Source organism: Gobio gobio (genome assembly GCF_949357685.1).
Source record: "Gobio gobio genome assembly, chromosome: 7".
NCBI classification, from domain to species: Eukaryota; Metazoa; Chordata; class Actinopteri; order Cypriniformes; family Gobionidae; genus Gobio; species Gobio gobio.
Genome location: NC_137103.1, coordinates 52,726,335 through 52,745,628, shown reverse-complemented (window position 1 = coordinate 52,745,628; position 19,294 = coordinate 52,726,335). Strand labels below are relative to the sequence as shown.

General features: G+C 38.7%; 1 protein-coding gene across 1 annotated transcript in view; it reads right to left on the bottom strand.

Moving 5' to 3' along the window:
- The window catches only part of fap (fibroblast activation protein, alpha), a 31,821-nt gene continuing 12,527 nt past the window's right edge, over positions 1 to 19,294 (bottom strand). The window contains exons 11-26 of the mRNA XM_079821320.1: positions 18,639 to 18,768; positions 15,411 to 15,449; positions 15,228 to 15,326; positions 14,765 to 14,835; positions 14,617 to 14,670; positions 11,671 to 11,798; positions 11,511 to 11,561; positions 11,228 to 11,329; positions 11,070 to 11,139; positions 7,686 to 7,880; positions 7,333 to 7,387; positions 2,448 to 2,547; positions 2,309 to 2,367; positions 2,143 to 2,215; positions 629 to 702; positions 1 to 551 (exon numbers count right to left, since the gene is read on the bottom strand). Coding sequence (XP_079677446.1) covers positions 450 to 551; positions 629 to 702; positions 2,143 to 2,215; positions 2,309 to 2,367; positions 2,448 to 2,547; positions 7,333 to 7,387; positions 7,686 to 7,880; positions 11,070 to 11,139; positions 11,228 to 11,329; positions 11,511 to 11,561; positions 11,671 to 11,798; positions 14,617 to 14,670; positions 14,765 to 14,835; positions 15,228 to 15,326; positions 15,411 to 15,449; positions 18,639 to 18,768 — 1,402 coding nt within the window. The 3' untranslated portion in view covers positions 1 to 449. The remainder of the gene's footprint in view (positions 552 to 628; positions 703 to 2,142; positions 2,216 to 2,308; positions 2,368 to 2,447; positions 2,548 to 7,332; positions 7,388 to 7,685; positions 7,881 to 11,069; positions 11,140 to 11,227; positions 11,330 to 11,510; positions 11,562 to 11,670; positions 11,799 to 14,616; positions 14,671 to 14,764; positions 14,836 to 15,227; positions 15,327 to 15,410; positions 15,450 to 18,638; positions 18,769 to 19,294) is intronic.

Below are 19,294 nucleotides of genomic sequence, written 5' to 3'. Positions count from 1 at the left end.
AGAGTTCCTTCACACACAGAAGTATTTTTAATTTTGTTGAGTTTTCAGGATATATGAAACTTGAGTCAGAAGAATAAGGCATCCAAATCCAGAATATTTCAGTTGATCAGTTTTCTTACAGACATGCTCAAATCACACATTGAAGTCAGTGCATAAACACAACCGCATAAACTCTATGGATTCCACAATCAGTTTGTAAATGTAGAAATATGAAACGTGACAGAAGACTACATTCATATCACTTTACATTCATGAAGCAAGTTATCACAGCAATGTGATTTTAAAAAAACAACAGCTAATGAAAATATCACATATAAAGCAATATAAAAATAACAATATAATCAATGTCATTGACTCTATACAGACTAACATGTAAAGCATCTTTCATCAACAGTGTTTTGGGTCAATGTAAGAGGAACATGTTTACATAATGCATCAATATGTTCATTTTATTTTTTCTCAGCGAAGCAGTTCTGCAGAAAATGGTTCAAGTGTGTGTAGAGGTGGTAACGTGCTTTACCAGACAGCCCGTGATCCTTATCGGTGTACCACTGAAAAACATTGAACAGTTAAATATGAGTACATTTTTAGAGCTCCATGTTTCTCACCTTCATTCACTAATACTCACCATTGCTTCAAAGTCCACTTGATTGTCCACCAGGGCCTTGGCAATTTGAGCAGCCTGCTGAAAGTGGACGTTATCTGGAGTAGTCAAAACAGCAAGAATGTCAAGAAAACCCTTAAAATGCTCTCAGATAAAAAGGTACAAAAGCGGTTACTGAGGCAGAACCCTTTTAAAAATGGTACCACTCCCAGACCCGGTTCTACGGTGCTAAGCACCCTCAAACGCAAGCAAAAGCACCCTCAGTTGATACTGTAATAGTATACTGGCGAAGCAGATTTGCAAATTTGTGTCCGAGCTCTGGAGTGTCAAATGCATCTATTGACTGTGTGTTTTTGCAGCGGTGAGATAATGTAGCCGATGGCAGATAGTTGTTGATCTCTCGAAATCGATTAGAATCTGCCAAAACAGAGTCAAACAGAGTTTTTAGGCTATTCAGTGCTGAGTTAATAACGATACTAAGTCAAGACACGATGTAAGTAAGAGATTTATTGTTGACAACTTCATTTTTATAACGGAACTTTGTGAGATCGCGATGAACTGACAAAGCAACAGCATTTTAGTGATCGTAGCGATCTTGGCTCGCTTTCGAGGCTACATAACATTCATTGGATAAAACTATTGTTGCTAAGAGGACCGACGGCCAATTGCATGCTGCAACGTTTCGGAAGTTACGTCTAAATATAAATGCCACTGCACAAGACAGAAATATCCTCCTGAGACCCAGAATAGAGGTTTTGCCTCTGTAGAGGACATTATATTTTAGCGAATTTCTCCGACAACATGCACAGTTTTAAGTCTGGATATTCTTATGAAAATATTATTACACGTCTTTTTACATGACATATCGTCCAACAACAAATTAGATGGTGTATAGATGCATTGCCTAGAATGGGGATGGCATTTATGGCCATGTTTACACGCATATTGCATAAAGTAAAATGGTATATAAAATATTAAAAAAAAACTTTAAGCATAAAAATTGATTGGTAAATGAAGAAAAAAAATCCTGTTTGGCTATTCGTGCCTTTTAATTTTCTCAATAAATGGGTTCTGGTGTCCTCTACAGAGCAGAGGATTTAGCATATAACATGGGAATGAAAAAATATGTATCAATTAGTTTTTTATGTTCAAAACAGTGTAATGACCGGAAAATGACCTTTTTTTTTCTGGTTCTCAGGAAGATGACATGTTAAAATACTTGTAACGTATTAAAGCAATGTAAAGGCAGACTAATAGATTCATAGACAATTTGTAGCAAAATATTTCTTAAATTCCAATTATTGGTAAAAGTGATGACTTGTAAATAAATGATCTTGCATTTCTCACTGTACACTGCTATGGTTGCTTAGCCTACATCTGCACTTTAGTAGAGCACCCTCAGTAATTTAATTCTGTAACCGGGCCTGACCACCCCAATGACAGCTTGTACCTTCAATCTGACTCTAAATGCATATCTGTAAAGTTCACATTGCTGTTTTGTCTTGTCTATTCTCAGGTTTAGATCAAATTGTGTTTACCGTCTGCAGTCCCGTGCACCAACATGTATTGACCCGGCTTGAAATTGTGTGCCCTGTCGGTCACTGTTGAATTCTGCAAACAAGCAAATCAACCAAATAAAAATGAACCAAAACTATTGATCACTATTCACAATCCGAGCATGTGTTTTCCTACAGATGAACTTACTTTATATCTTTCCGCGTTCTCCTGTGGACGATGCATGTATCTCTCTGTATACACGGCATCTGTGAAGAAAGCAGTGTGTGAGTTACGTTTGCTAAATTGTTTGTGGTTAATCTATATCATAAATCTGAAAAATCCATACCATAATACTCCCACTTTGCAACGGGAGCCACAGCAATTCCACATTTGAACAGTCCACTTCCTGATCCCAGAACCATGGACGTCACATAGCCGCCATATGACTGAGCAAGACAGATGTTTCAGAATTAGTGTGACGGTTATTTGACCTTAATGAGAAAACCGAAGTTCATCAAGACGAAATTTGAATGTTGGTTTTGATATAATTTTATGAAAGTTTAAATCTGTTTTAAAGACTATTGACATTTGAAGCTCATTTATGTCGTTAAAATACTCCATTTAAAGGGTGTGTGTGTGTGTGTGTGTGTGTGTGTGTGTGTGTGTGTGTGTGTGTGTGTGTGTGTGTGTGTGTGTGTGTGTGTGTGTGTGTGTGTGTGTGTGTGTGTGTGTGTGTGTGTGTGTGTGTGTGTGTGTGTGTGTGTGTGTGTGTGTGTGTGTGTGTGTGTGTGTGTGTGTGTGTGTGTGTGTGTGTGTGTGTGTGTGTGTGTGTGTGTGTGTGTGTGTGTGTGTGTGTGTGTGTGTGTGTGTGTGTGTGTGTGTGTGTGTGTGTGTGTGTGTGTGTGTGTGTGTGTGTGTGTGTGTGTGTGTGTGTGTGTGTGTGTGTGAATTTTAGCGGCATCTAGTGGTGAGGTTGTGTATTGCAATCGCTCACCCCTCCCTTTCTAAGCACACATAGAAAAACTACTGGGGCCGACACATGACAAAGATGTCGTCGTCTGAGACAGCAGAGAGTATCTAGCATTCTGTAGAGAAGTGTGTCCCTTTAGGGCTACTGTAGGAACATGACGGCGCAAAATGGCGACTTCACTGTAAGGGGACCCGCTGTGTATGGAGATAGAAACGCCTCATTCTAAGGTAATAAAAGCATAACGCCTCATTATGTAAGGTCTTTATACACCACTGAAAACATAGTTATGTATATTATATTGCACTTCTGTCAATATATCCTCATAAATACTACACACTGCACCTTTTAACGGTCTAAATGTTTTGGTAAAATACTTGACTCTAAATGCTACTAATGCCTGGGGCCTATACCATGAAGCCGGTTTAGCTGGCTAGCCAGATACGTTTAAGCTTAGTTTGTGCTAATCCTAGGTTTTAGGTACCATTGAAGTGGTTTAGCTTTTAGCAGTGTTCCTCTCCATAGTAACTTATACTCCATGGCTAACCTGCTCCAGGGCAGGTTATGTTCTGGATAAGAGATCTCAAACTGAAATTAGACCAATCAGCTGTGAGCAAATTGACACACCTCTGATGCAATAAAGTCACTCCCCCTGTTTCGTCTGACTTCTAACAATGCTTATTTATAGTAATAATATATTTTTTTTTTGGGTATCATTTATGTAATTATTTTACCCTTAATCAATAACATGTATCATTTTAGTTAATCAATCATTAATAGGCACTTAGTTAAAATTAAGATACTGTAAATAGCCTATATAAAGGTCATACAAATAAGCTTTAAAATCAATAAATAAAGTTATAAAAATGACTACATGTGCGCTTCAATGTTCAATTCTCTATATATCAACTAACTTCATAACTTTTACTTGCACTGACATAGTAAGATTTTTCTTTAAAGGTCCCATGGCATGGCATTTTTCTATTATTTATAATGTTTCCTGAGGTGTACTTATATTGTTAGTATGAATTTTACATCATAAAATTTCATAATTTAGAAATAAAAGGCATTTTTTCTATACTGCTGTTTGCCCTGTGGCTGAATGCCCTGTTACAAGAGGCGTGTCTGCTGTGAGACTTCAGTAAAAACGCCCACTGTTGTGATTGGCTGACATATTTGCATTTGAAATGAGCAGAGGGGGCGTGGTTTAACGAGGTCTACGAGGCACGAGCTGCTGCCAGAGAGACGGATGGACCTGAGTTCACTTCACATCAGTTCTGTCAGTCTCCGTTCAGTGACTGTTGTAGTTACAGCATATACTTCAGGTTATTAGTCTATTTCTAGTCGGAGGGACTGTCACTCATGTCAGAAAGTTAGTAACTTTAGTAAATTATGGATCAGCACTGACTGGAGACGCGAACTGTTTAGAACGATTCAGTCCGATTTGGTGAACTGATTCGGTTCACTAAAAAGAACTGGTTCAAAAGAAAGATCGTTCGCAAACCGGACATTACTAATGTACCAGAGACTGAGCTCAGCGATTGCTAACAAAGTTATTTATAGTAACTACTGAGTTATGAGAGCGATGTCAGCGCGAGTTTATTGTGTTTGTATTTGAGAGTTCTGAATAAACACGAATCCCAGTCACACCGAGTCCGTCTTCATCATTACCAACTTTGTAACACATGCAAAGTACCATTACAGCTGTCGAGATGAACGAGTTACGAGTAAGTGTTGATAATAGCATTATTTTTAGATATGTTCCTATTATATGGAAAGCGTCAGTGACGCGCATTGAGTTCACAGCGCAAACAAAGACACAACAGCAGTAATCGAATGTAATCCAGTTTATTGTGGGAATAGCTGGCTAGCCTAGCCGGATACCCTCACGCTTGCCCCCTTCTGCTTAATCTCACGCCGCGTTTGGTGGCTCCGCTGTGGGCCAGATGCAGTACTGATGTTGGAGGCCGAGCCTCGGCGTGTGTGAGGTTTATCTCTAAAGATGTTACTCTGCTGATGTTGAGCAGAAACGACTGTATGCACATTGTAGAACAGATAGACGCGACGAGGACGTACAAAAACACTGACTCACAAGATAGAAAACACGAAAACACCGTTCTATCGGGAGAGAGAGAAGCCGCAGCATGTGCACGAATAATAAATAATTAGCTACACATAAGAAATCACTGATCACAGATCAGAAGGAACTGAAAAAAGACTTCTGTTTTCATTTGTACATCCAAACACTGAGAAACTGCCAGCGTTCACTCGTTCACAACCCATGATCTCTCGAGCGCTTGCATGGGCGTGCCAGATTCTCTGGGTGGAGGAAAGGGAGGAAACCGTTCCTGCTTGGACGTCAAACCAGGAGACTTCAGGATTGGCTCGTCTGGCCTGTCATTTTCTCAAAGGCAGAGAAAGACAGCCAGAACTCGGGTTTACACCGAGCAACATTTCTATCCACTTGGGGACAATATTCAGGCTAGGGGAACTCATATTAATGTTGAAAAACCTCATAAAATGAAAATTTCATGCCATGGGACCTTTAAGTTGTCCTCTTTCGTAGACAGCTCTTTTCTTCTTTCTGTGTTAATTTCTTTAAATTCTTAATATTTTTCAATCATGTAATATTCTGCAGAAGAGAGAAATGAATCTCGCTGCTTCTCTCGCAAGAAGTGAATCGGTTTCACTGATCCACAGCATGTGATTGGCTGTTCACTACTGATGTCACAGCTAAACTCAGGATCAAAGCCTGAGTAGACAAAGAAAGCTGATGATCAGCATATGGAACCAACAGAGCCTGAAAAGATCGGTTTGGTTTTGTCGAAACTAATTCTGTAACCCTGAGTTTGTTAAACTACCATCATGGTACAGGCCCCTGGAGTACTTGGTTTAGTGTGTTTGAGGATTGCTAGGGTGTTTTGGGCTACTTCCGGGTGGTTGGTATAATATACTATGACTTTTACTATGGTATACTATACTAGACTGAAAATTTGTGCAGCGTTTGTTAGATACACTCTACTGGTCAAAAGTTTGGTTTTTTGAAAAGTCTCTTCTGCTCACCAAAGCTACAATTTCAAATAATTGTTTTCTATTATAATATAATTTTAAATGTAATTTATTCCTGTGATCAAAGCTGAATTTTCAGCATCATTACTTCAGTCTTCAGTGTCACATGATCCTTCAGAAATCATCCTTTGATGCATGATTTGATGCTCAAGAAATATGAATGATTATTAATGATGAAAACCGTTGTGCTGCTTCATATTTGTGTGGAAACTGCCATACACTACCATTCAAAAGCTAGGGGTAAAGTTTTAAAAAAGAAAATAAAAATAAATTAATATTGTATTCAGCAAGGATGCATTAAATTTAGCAAAATTGACCATAAAGTAATTTTGAATGCTGTTTGAAAGAAAGATATAATAATTTCTGTTCAAAGAATCTTGAAAAAAATGGTTTCCACAGAAATATTAAGCTGCAAAAACATTAACCCAACCTTTTCAACATTGATAAATAAAAATCATTATTAATAATTGAACACCTATAATAATTAGGCAGTAAATCATATTCAAATGATTTCTGAAGGATCATGTGACCCTGCAGACTGGAGTAATGATGCGGAAAATTGAGCTTTGATCACAGGAATAAATTACATTTTACAATATATTCAGACAGTAAACAACAGTTATTTTGAATGGTAATGTCACTATTTTTCTGTGTGTATATATTATATATACACTCACCTAAAGGATTATTAGGAACATATTTATGCATTATTCATTAATGAGAAATTGAACAGGTGTTCCTAATAATCCTTTAAGTGAGTGTATATATAATATATATGTAATGTAATATATATATTACATTTTATATATATATATATATATTACATTTTATATTACATTTTATATATATATTACATTTTATATATATATTACATTTTATATATATTACGGCTGGGTATTGACACACATTTCACAATTCGATTTTGATTCACAAGCTTGCAATTTGATTTCGATTCAATATTGATTATATAGGGAACAATACATGGCAAATTTTCTCAAGGAAAACAAATCTCTTAACTAATGTTGTAAACTATGGGAGTCAGTTGTATGATATGTAGGCCATACAAACATTTAAATTAAACATTTATATATATATATATATATATATATATATATATATATAAAAATAAAACCTTGTATTAAAAGTTTCACATCTCTTCCATGGTTTGGCATTTTAATGAAAGCATTGCACTTACCCAACCCCACATTGCAATTCTGTCTTTGTCAATGAAACCCATCTCAATGAATTTTCTGAAAAGAAACACAGTCACAAGAAACGCCATTATTGAGATATTCCAAAACAAAATGAAGACATTTGGTATTCTACATCTTTTGTAGGTGACAGTTTGTCACTTTTCAAGTTGCTTCCAGTCAACTGAACTAGTGCTTGACCTCTATCAACCTCATTTGACACATGCTCCATGACAAGCTTGTTCCCTCTTCGACTCGCGTCTGCCTCGTATCTCTCATCCGTCTGTGAGTGTTAAATGATTCTACATCATCACCGCCTGAATCACGAGCGTGTGCACATCGTTCCCCTCCGCCTCACCTCACGGCCGAGATTTGATCTTCCACCTCGTACGTTCCCAGCCGCTCGTAGATGGCGTGCATTATCTCATCACCCTGGAAACCACTTCCCCTGCCGTCAAAGCTGGCGATGACCACCTTCTCTGTGCTGCACAGGTACGTGGCCCACTCCAGTCGAAACACATAGTCTATGTTCTGGCTGGCTGGTCCGCCATAACTTTAATGTGACAGAAAAACACAGAATTAGACATATGCTAAAAACACAATGTCACGAATCAAGATTTTTTTTTAATAAGGCAGCAGCTGTTTGGTGCTATTTTAAAGGTGTACTGTGTAAATTTTAGCGGCATCTAGTGGTGAGGTTTTGAATTGCAATCGCCCACTGTTCACCCCTCCCTTTTGAAGCGCATAGAGAAGCTATGGTGGCCGACACAGGACAAAGATGTCGTCGTCTGAGACAACAGAGAGTGACTAGCGCTCTGTAGAGAAGTTTGTCCCTTTAGGGCTACTGTAGAAACATGGTGGCGCAAAATGGCGACTTCACTGTAAGGGGACCCGCGGTGTATGGAGATAGAAAGGACTAATTCTGAGGTAATAAAAACATAACGCCTCATTATGTAAGGTCTTTATACACCACTGAAAACATAGTTATGTATATTATATTGTATTTCTGTCAATAGATCCTCATAAATATTACAAACAGCACCTTTTAAGTGCAAATAGCAATAGAGAAGTGTAAATGGCATGTTTTTGTTAGCGATAACTGCTATTTACACTAGGGGCCATATTTACTAAACAGGGCAAATTGAAGCAATTCCCAAAAAAAACATAGATTACAGTGAAAAGTTCTGCGTGTGATCTACCGACTACCAGTCCCTCCAGAAAAACGCGATTGTGCGATCGCGTGATTTAACGCATAATCAGCCAAAGTCCGCATTTTTTCAAATACGCCGCACTTTCGCCGCATAAATTGCCTATTTCCGCGTGCAAAATATGCGGGGCTATCATGATTTCATAATCCCCGCATTTTCGTTGCAAAAAAAGTAATGTATATTAGCAGAAAGTTGAAAAATTTTCGTTTACTTCACACAAGAGCCGCCATTTCCGCCTATTGCCATGGGAACGTTTTGAAGTGACGTGATTACCCGACGCGAACGTCATCGAAAAGCTTCAAACCCCGTGGAGAAACCATAGATACCGGTGAAACCATGAAGCACAAACTCCCATTGGCCAACAAAAATAACAGCAAAAGAGCAAAGCAGTTTCCCTGTGTGCTGACTGATTTCAAAACACAGCTTTGAAGCATTATGAATCAATGAGTTGATTCAGCGGTTTGAAGTGTTATGAATCAATGAGTTGATTCAGCGGTTTGAAGCGTTATGAATCAATGAGTCGATTCAGCGGGTTGAAGCGTTATGAATCAATGAGTTGATTCAGCGGTTTGAAGCGTTATGAATCAATGAGTTGATTCAGCGGTTTGAAGCGTTATGAATCAATGAGTTGATTCAGCGGTTTGAAGCGTTATGAATCAATGAGTCGATTCAGCGGGTTGGATCGCCAAAGTCCCGTATTTCAGCAGTTTGACACGCGATCCGAATCATGAATCGACTCGATGATTCATAGCATCATGATGCTGTGTTTTGAAATCATCACTATATAAGTCGTTATTTAGTTTTTTTTGCACACAATAACTATTATCGTCGCTTCATAAAGTTATTGTAGAACCACTGTAGTGAGATGGACTTTGTAACGACGTCTTTAGTAGGCTACCTTTTATGGGTCTTGAGAGTGTACATTGTGCCAATGGAGGCGTTTCTGAGCCATCGGAATTCAACTAAAATATCTTAATTTGTGTCCAACAACATAAAGGGAAGTCATTAATGACAAAACTTTCATTTTTAGGTGAACTAACCCTTTAAGAGATTGCACTTTGTGCATTGGAAGCACTCAAATGTCTGTTTTGTATAGCGACATCTGTAAAACAGGAAGTTATTAATTTTTTCAGAAGTTGTAGCATATTCCTTTTGTAAAGCTACAGAACTTGATTGACTCAATGTTTTGTAAATTTGAGCCATTATTAAGGTCTTCAATAAAACAAGATGAGAACTTAAATATTCCAGCACTTTCTGTGATGTAGTGCTTTTTTTCTCTTTCTCATCAAACCGCAGTTTTTGCAAGTTCCCGCAATTTTATCGCATTTTTTAAGAAAACGTGCCGCATAATCAAGGATTTTTGCCCGCAACAATCACAAAAAAGCCGCATTTTTCTGGAAGGACTGGACTACGTGCAAATTAAAGAAGACATGGATTATTTCCATAATGACCAACACAAACTACCAGTTAGCATCTGGTTTAAGTCGTGCTTTTTTGGGGCGGTAAATAATGGCACAAACATCAGTAACTTGACGAGTAAATCCTTACCTTAGTAAATCACCATGCATGATTCATTTAAATGCATGATTCATTTAAATATTCTTTAGATGGTAGCTTGTATGAGCTAATTAAAAAAAAAAAATTTGTTTAAATTTGTAAATTATTATATCCACTACTGTTTTGAAGTAGTTTTTTTAAAATAAATTAACAATTTTATTCAGCAAGGATGCACTAAATTGATCAAAGTTGATGGTTTCTGCATGCTTACAAAAATTATATTTCAAATATATGCTAGCATTCTTAAGCTAGTTTCCACATTAAGTAACACAACTGTTTTCACCATTGATAATACAAATAAATGTGTCTTGAGCATCAAATCGTCATATTAGAATGATTTCTGAAGGATCATGTGACACTGAAGATCAGCTTTGATCACAGGAATAAACTACATTTTACAATATATTCAAATAGAAAAGTTGTTTTAAATTGTAGTAATTCATATTTTTGATCAAATAAATGTAGCTTTGGTGAACGTAAGAGCAAAAAAAACTTGCAGAGCACAAACCTTAGAAGGGTATGAGCTACGAATAATTTAAAGAAAAAACACAAATGTCCATTTATAGGTTCCGTTAAAGGTGCAGTTTGTAATATTTATGAGGATCTATTTACAGAAATGCAATATAAAATACATAACTATGTTTTGAGTGGTGTATAAAGACCTTACATAATGAGCCGTTATGTTTTATCACCTTAGAATGAGCCTTTTCTATCTACATACCGCTGGTCCCTTACAGTGAAGTCACCGCCATGTTTCTACAGTAGCCCAAAAGGGACAAACTTCTCTACTGAGCACTAGTCACTCTCTGCTCTCTCAGATGACGACATCTTTGTCCTGTGTCGGCCACCGTAGCTTCTGTGTTTTCAAAGGGAGGGGTGAGTGGTGGGTGCTTGCAATTCACAACCTCACCACTAGATGCCGCAAAAATGTACACACCACACCTTTACGTATTTTTTAGGCCAAAAATGTAACTCACACTTGAATTAGAAGAGGATACTTTTTGGAGGAGTCAAAATTTGGTGGGAACATCATCTGATACCAGAGGTCTGGAGAGAGATAAACAACACAAACAGCTTTAGAAAAATATGATACGAAATCCTGTTTACTTGGAATACTTTAAAATACTGGACATACTGAATCCTGCGATGTTCATTGTGGCACGTTTGATGGTTGGCATCAGAAGCTCAGTAGTCAGAATTTTTTCCAGTTTCTTATTGTCCTCAAGGACCTGAATCTCTAATAACGATACAATATATATATACATCAGTTTCAAAACATTGGAAAAATAACAGCATACTGTACGAGTTTGAACAACTAGAAGAATATTAAATGAAGACCGATATGTAATTTATGTCAACTCTTCCTTTATGTAGCTCATGTTGTAAAGGGGTTGCATTAAAGCGATACCAGCACAAACCTTTAGCAGGCTCTCTGTTGTCCATCAGTGTAAACAGCGGAAGCCCTGGCCCTGTGAAATCAGCAGCATACAGTTACCTCAGTCACCTCAGATCAACCACGGTATCGTTCAGGTGTTTGTTTTGAGTGAATCGCACAGGCGTGAAAGCCTGTTCACTAACCGTAGCAGTCCATACGGAAGAAAGAGGCGTTCAGGCTGAAGTAAGCCGAGTTATACTGACACCTGTCCTGGTACAGTGAACAGGTGAGGCACTCGGGGGCAGAATGACCACTCTTGCTTATAGAAATCCTGAGAAAATACGTCACTGACAATTAGTAATGGGAGCCATTAGACAATTCAGAACAAATTGATTCTAGTAGCTTGTTCTGTTTTATTTTCACTGTGTTGTTGTTGTGTGGTCTTGTGCTGTTGTATTAGCTATATACAACACACCGATCAGACTTCCTAATATTGTGTTGGTCCCCCTTTTGCTGCCAAAACAGCCCTGACCCGTTGAGGCATGGACTCCACTGGACCCCTGAAGGTGTGCTTCGGTATCTGGCACCAAGATGATAGCAGCAGATCCTTTAAGTCCTGTAAGTTACGAGGTGGGGCCTCCCATGGATCGGACTTGTTTGTTCAGCTCATCCCACAGATGCTCAATTGGATTGAGATCTGGGGAGTTTGGAGGCCAAGTCAACACCTCAAACTCGTTGTTGTGCTCCTCAAACCATTCCTGAAGCATTTTTGCTTTGTGGCAGCGCATTATCTGCTGAAAGAGCCACAGCCACCCATGAAAGGGTGTACATTAGTGATGTGCGGGTCGTCTCATAACCCGCGGGTGACCCGCGGGCGGGTTAAGCAATTTTCACTTATTTGCGGGGTGGGTTGGGGCGGGTCATTAAAAACTAAATAAAAAAAAATCGATGTATGTTGCCTGCAATAGCCTATATTAAGTAATGACGATTTCAAAACACGACCTCATGAAGCTTCGAAGCGTTATGAATCAGTGAGTCGAATCCGCAGTTTGAATCGCCAAATTTCAGCAGTTTGGCGGTTTGACAGGCGATCCGAATAATCATTCGGCTCACTGATTCATAACGCTTCGAAGCTTCATGAGGCCGTGTTTTGAAATCGTCATCACTATATAAGTCGTTATTTAGGGGTTTTTTTGCGCACAAAAACTATTGTCGCCGATTCATAAAGTTATTTTAGAACCACTGTAGTGAGATGGACTTTGTAACGACGTCTTTAGTGCCTTTTAAGGGTCTTGAGAGTGAACCGTGCCATTGAGCCAATGGAGGCCTTTCAGAGCCATCAGATTTCAACTAAAATATCTTCATTTCTGTTCCGAAGATGAACGGAGGTCTGACGGGTGTCGAACGACATGAGGGTAAGTAATTAATGACAGAATTTTCATTTTTGGGTGAACTAACCCTTTAAATATTTGAGAGTACAATACGAAGGCCATAGCAACGTAACTTGCGTGATGTCCCCACACGTCATCAAAGCTGCGCGCCGAGCAGCTCCCACCACCGGCAGCCACGACAACAAAAACGGAGAGTTAAAAGTGAAGATGGAAGACGAGGTGCGGGAGAATCCACAAGCCCATCAAGGCGAGCGCACCTTCAGCTGCTGGCCGGGTGCTGGAGTCTAGCTGAAATAGATTAAACCCCGGTACAGTGGACGCCATTCTTTTTTTGCACAGCGAACGTAAAAACGCTAGATTAACATTTCCGTTTAGTGGTTATGTAGCTTAGGCTGTAAACTGCCTTACAAATCTGAATTAAAAAATAGTTAAGCCTATTAGATACAAACGCTGCTTTGTTGAAAATTAAAGGTTGAAAATTTTTATCATTATCTTGTTATTAATATGACCTGATTTATGGTTCATATTCATAATAATCGTATGGTGTTGCCAGTTTACAGGGCGATGTTTCAAAGCACTTTCAGAAATAAAGGCTGTTTTCATGTACATTACAATGGTTAGTATGTCTATTTAATGGTCGCGGGTGCGGGGTGGGTTTTAAAATGGTTACACTGGTGCGGGCTGGGGCGGGCCAAATCATTTCATAAAAGCGGGACCCGCGGGTTGGGAAAAAAGCCGACCCGCGCATCACTACTGCATATGGTCTGCAACAATGCTTAGGTAGGTACCACGTGTCAAAGTAACATCCACATGGATGGAGGACCCAAGGTTTCCCAGCAGAACATTGCCCAAAGCATCACTGCCTCCGCCGGCTCGCCTTCTTCCCACAGTGCACCTGGTGCCATGTGTTCTCCAGGTAAGCCACACACACGCACCCGACTATCCACGTGATGTAAAATAAATGTGATTCATCAGATCAGGCCGCCTTTTTCCATTTCTCTGTGGTCCAGTTCTGATGCTCACGTGCCACTGTTGGCGCTCTCGGCGGGACAGGGGTCAGCATGGGCACCCTGACTGATCTGCGGCTGTGCCGCCCCATACACAACAAACTATCAGAACATTTCTATCAGAACCAGCGTTAACTTCTTGAGCAGTTTGAGCTCCAGTAGCTCATCTGTTTGGTCGGACCACACGGGCCAGCCTTCGCTCCCCACGTGCATCAATGAGCCTCGGCCGCCCATGACCCTGTGGCCGGTTCTCCACTGTTCCTTCCTTGGAGCACTTTTGATAGAGACTGACCACTGCAGACCGGGAACACCCCACAAGAGCTGCAGTTTTGGAGATGCTCTGACCCAGTTCAATCTGGCTCTTGTCAAACTCGCTCAAATCCTTACGCTTGCCCATTTTTCCTGCTTCTAACACATCAACTTTCAGGACAAAATGTTCACTAGTAGCAATTTCACTTCAATGCACTTTCTCCTACCTATACTTTGCATTAGTTTGTTTTTGAGGCATGTCGTTTGTGCCATATCTGTGCAGAACGTGTCAAGCATTCTTTGATTGACACATCATCAGAGGAATGTAGACATTCCAGAACAACTAATGAATACATCCGTCATGAAAAATACAGGAATTGTAAATAGCAAGTGGCTTGAGGGTGTTGTGATACCATTGTTGAAGTATAGCAAAACAAATGACTATTTTGATATTTAAAATATTCAAATAAAATCCTGATACAAGGGATAAAAGGTATTTTACTTGTAAAGGTTTCTCTGTCCAGGTTTTCCCATGTGTTCATTACTCACGTAGTATCTGTGGAAAGAGCAGATTTTAGATGCGTGCAGGAAAGTTTGTGCATGAAGACACGTGAGAAGCTTGTGACAAAACATACGCATTTCATACGCACATGGAATCTTTGGTTACTTTTGAGACGTATATCACTTCCCATTTGCCTGAGGTGACGGGTGTGGCTGTTCCCTTCAAAGAAAACAACACAGTTGGTAGACCAACAACTTGCTAAGCTTGTACTACAGTGTTTCTTTGTCTATGCCTTTTAACAGTTATTGGCCAAAGGATATAGCACATTATAACCTGTAAAACAATGTAAAGACATCTGGAATTTGCACAATAGATCACAACAGTGACCGTCTACTCTTTCAGCGGCATTCGTTCTAGATGTATTCATTCGTTCTCTCCTTGGGGATTTCATAATACTTTTCAATAAAGAGTTCAAAGACATGATGATCCAAAACATCCAGCTCTGAGATTATTCACAACAATCTTCCTTTTGCATTTATATAATTACAACCTCAGAGCTCATGGTTGGTCTGTTTTTGAAAGGTTAATAAAAAAAATAATACATTACTTACAGCATTCACATAGTGGAGATGTTTATAACCCTTGTCATTGCTCATAACTTTGTAAAAACTCTTGTTATTTGCAGCAAAGTAAGGAGCTGAAGGAAAGTACTGTGAGGGGAAACAGAGCATTATGTATTATAAGGTTTCATGGCAGCATCTTTAGTGTAAATCAGGACAGATTGAAGAACTCACCCGTCCAACCCATCCAGTTTTGCTTTTTTGCTCAAATTTCTGTAAAAAAAAAAGAATACTTAGTTAAATCCCACTATTCAAATAGCTGGATCGGCTTGAGGTCATATTAGGGCAGTTGTTCTTAAAGTTTATTAAATGACGTGTCTGTAGATACGTGTGTGTAGTCTCTTCCCTTACTTATAGTTGAGTTCACAGCACTTTTGTATGTATGACTTGTGTGTCAGGGATGAACTTTTCATGAATAATGAATCAAAAATCAATCTGTTTCTTACAAAGTGCTATAATAAGGCTTCAGAAGATTAAAATATATATATATATATATATATGTATATGTATATGTATATGTATATGTATATGTATATGTATATATGAATGACTGAATGTTTGGAATGGCATGAGGGTGTGTAGACTTTTACTGCTATATTATTTATCAAAATTGAGAAAAAGGAATTAATGCAGTTCATGTTTTCACTGTTGCTGCTGAAAGAAAATGCATTTTTTTCATTATTATTAAAAAAAAAGGATAAAATTACTTAATCTATTTTTTTAACCCTATGCCAATGTCTGCAACAATCTGATTAATTCATAAAATAAAAAGATTGTACAACAAGATTGTCAGTGATTTTTGTAAATTCGTTCTAACCTTTTATATATCTGATAAAAGTACAAAGAAAAATTTTTTTCAGCTGCCAAATTAATTGTATTTTGAAAATATATAAACAAATTTTGATTTTGATGGCTGCCACACACTCCAAAAAAAGTTGGGACAGAGGCAAAATAAAATAACTTATATCTAGGGTTGCCACAATTCTCAATATAATATTGAACCGTTTGTTACGGCATTCACGGTTCGGTTTTGCATTTAATAATAATTTTTTTTTTTTTACAAATTCTATCATTTGCCTCCATCCCAATATACTGAACAACGCAACATACATTCAAATCACACGTTAGTGGTGGAGTTATACTCAGGGAACACTATAGTTATTCACAATCACCAAAGTTCATTATTTACATGCGTTTTAAAGCCTTGCCGGTTAAACATTTCATTTGCGTGCTTATGCAGTTTTAACATGCGCCTGTCAAACACGTGATTACTGGACTAAGTAGTCGTCTTACTGCGCTAATACTGTCAAATACACACAAGGTTAACATAAACACAGTCGGTTATGTCTAAAGTGAAAGTAAAATCGCGTGTGTCTATATTAAATTGACAGCAGCAGCCTAGTGAACACGCTGTCCTTAAAGGCACAGTTCACCTCTAAAATTGTATCATTATTTACTCCCTCTAATATTGTTCCAAACCTGTATTCATTTTTCGATGACAGAATTTTCATTTTTGAGTGAACTATCCCTTTAATGTTAATACAACAACAAAAGTCAAAGAGAAAATCACTCACTGCTCTCGACTGAAAAACGAATACAGTAGCTTTAATAAGAATCAATGTATATTTTATAGTGAAGTCTATGTAGTGTTTTATTTTTACATTTATTCATTCAATTTCATACTTAAATGCTGCTGTACAGCTCTGAGCAGCCAGTGTAAATCTTTATATATATTTATTTTATATTATCCAATACACTAGGAATGTGTACAAGTTTTTTTTTGTTAAGTTTAAGTAAGGTTTTTCAATTCTTTTAAGTAAAATAAAGAAATATACAAAAAATAGTCTTTTTTCTCCTTAACCTCTTGCTGTTCCTCTCGCTTAAGAATAGAATAACAAAAAACTGATGTAACAAGCCATCAGAACCAAACCGAACCGAAAACCATGGTTAAAAACCGAGGTATGTATAGTTGCAGAGAGAGTTTCAGGCTTGCAGCCGACAAATTGTGTTGTGGATTTACCTGTGTGATTAGCCATGGTTCTGTGTGTTGTAAAGGGCTGTGATAGTAAGTCGAAGGTGTAACTACCACCATGTTTCACACAATACCAACCAATCATTGCGCCGCTGCAGCCATGGTACGGCCGCGAAGATCCGCGACTATTACGCAGGAATGAGAAAGTAGTTCCTAGCCATATAGGTGTAGAAAATCGCAACTTTTTATTTTCTGTTTGTCTTAGCACACAATGTAACTGTAGAAGAGTCAAGTTTTAAATAGGAAAAATATTGAAAGTGTCTTTGGTCATTTTTTGAATGAAATGCTAATGGACTGATTAGAATCAATGATGTATGCTAAGCTATGCTAAAAGTGCTACCACCAGATACAAAGATCGGCTGAATGGATTCAAAAACGGTAAAACTCAACTCAACTATTTTGCCTAATGAGCCTATTTTCAAAAAAAGTGGAGTGTTCCTTTAAATATAGCCATAGTGCTTGGGAGTAGAAAACCTTTGTCACTTTACTCAGTCTGCCTCTGCATCAAGAAATGCAACTTCAATCTCTTCGATCAAGCTAATGTCAATTTTCTACAGATGCCACTGAGTTCTCTGGGCCCGAGCTCATCTCAGATGGTCTAAAACACAGTGGAAATGTGTGCCGTGGTCAGATGAGTCCACGTTTCAGCTTGTTTTAGGGGAAAACTGACAGAGTTCTCAGTCCCAAAGATGAAAAGGACCATCCAGACTTGCATCAGTGACAGGTGCAAATGCAAATATCTGTCATGGTGACTTGCATATGTGTGACGGTATCATTGACAGAGAGGCATATATTAGGATTGTACAGAGACATTTACTGCCACCAAGATGACATCTTTTCTGGGAAGCAAGACAATGCCAGACCTCATTCTGCACATGCTACAACACAGTGCTTTTCGGTGCTCTACACCTGCAGTCCAGATCCGTCTCCTATTGAAAATGTATTGCTCATCATGAAAATGAGAATCAGACAATGACGACGTCTTGTCTAGCGATATTGAGCAAAAATTCAACATGCAAAACTGCAACAACTAGTATCCTCAATTCCCAAACATTTAAAAAGTGTATTAAAAGGAAAGGTGATGTGACCGTGGTAAACATGCCTCTGTACCAACTTTTTGGGAGCCTTGCAGCCATCAAAGTTTGTTTACATTTACAAAATACAATTAAGTTAGTCAGTGAAAACATTTAAAAACTTTTCTTTGTACTTTTGTTGGTCAAAGAGAATTAACATCACAGATTCTTGATTGTATTACATTTTACAACATGTCCCAAATCTTCTGGAATTGGGGTTGTATTATATCTTTGCTTGGCCAGACCAAAAATAACCAGAGAATCACTGCCTCAGGCAATCACAATGTTGATTCTCACCAAGCTTTCTTTCCAGTTGGTGCCATCGTAGTCGTAGATCTGCAGAAGGACCCGGTCCTGTCTGCGCGGCAGCCATTGAACAGCCAGTCGCTCGTCTGTGACCCAGGTGACTGTGCTCAGATAGTGATCGCTGGGAAAAGAGCAGAATAAAAATGTCATTACGCTGAACTCTAATGCTTATGTTTCAGATGTGAGGCTGTGGCAAGCAGGGCGGGGCCGAGAGCCGTGGGAACGGAGCAAGGGCGCAGGCACAAGTGCTAAAAATGCAGAGTTCACACTGCCCGATTTTGACTTGCGAAATCGCCCACAAATGCCTGAAATCGTAGGCAAAACAGTGCTCGTTCACGCGAGTGACAATCACGCAGTGTGAATGATCAAAGACGCGTTCAGAGAGACTCGGCGACGAGTTGCAGACACCCGTGAGATATTTGGCATGCTAAATATCTGGACCTGTCGGCGATTCAAACTGCTGTGTTAAATGTGTTCTGACTGAAAAATACATCGCCGATGACCTAGAGCCAATGAGAGAGCAAGATGCAGGGCAACTGGAGGTTCGGGGAGGAGTTATAGACCAGAATATCTTTATTTTAATAGATATATTTACAATTATATCAAACAGAAACAAAGCAGAAACATTTGCTTGACCAGCCGCAACA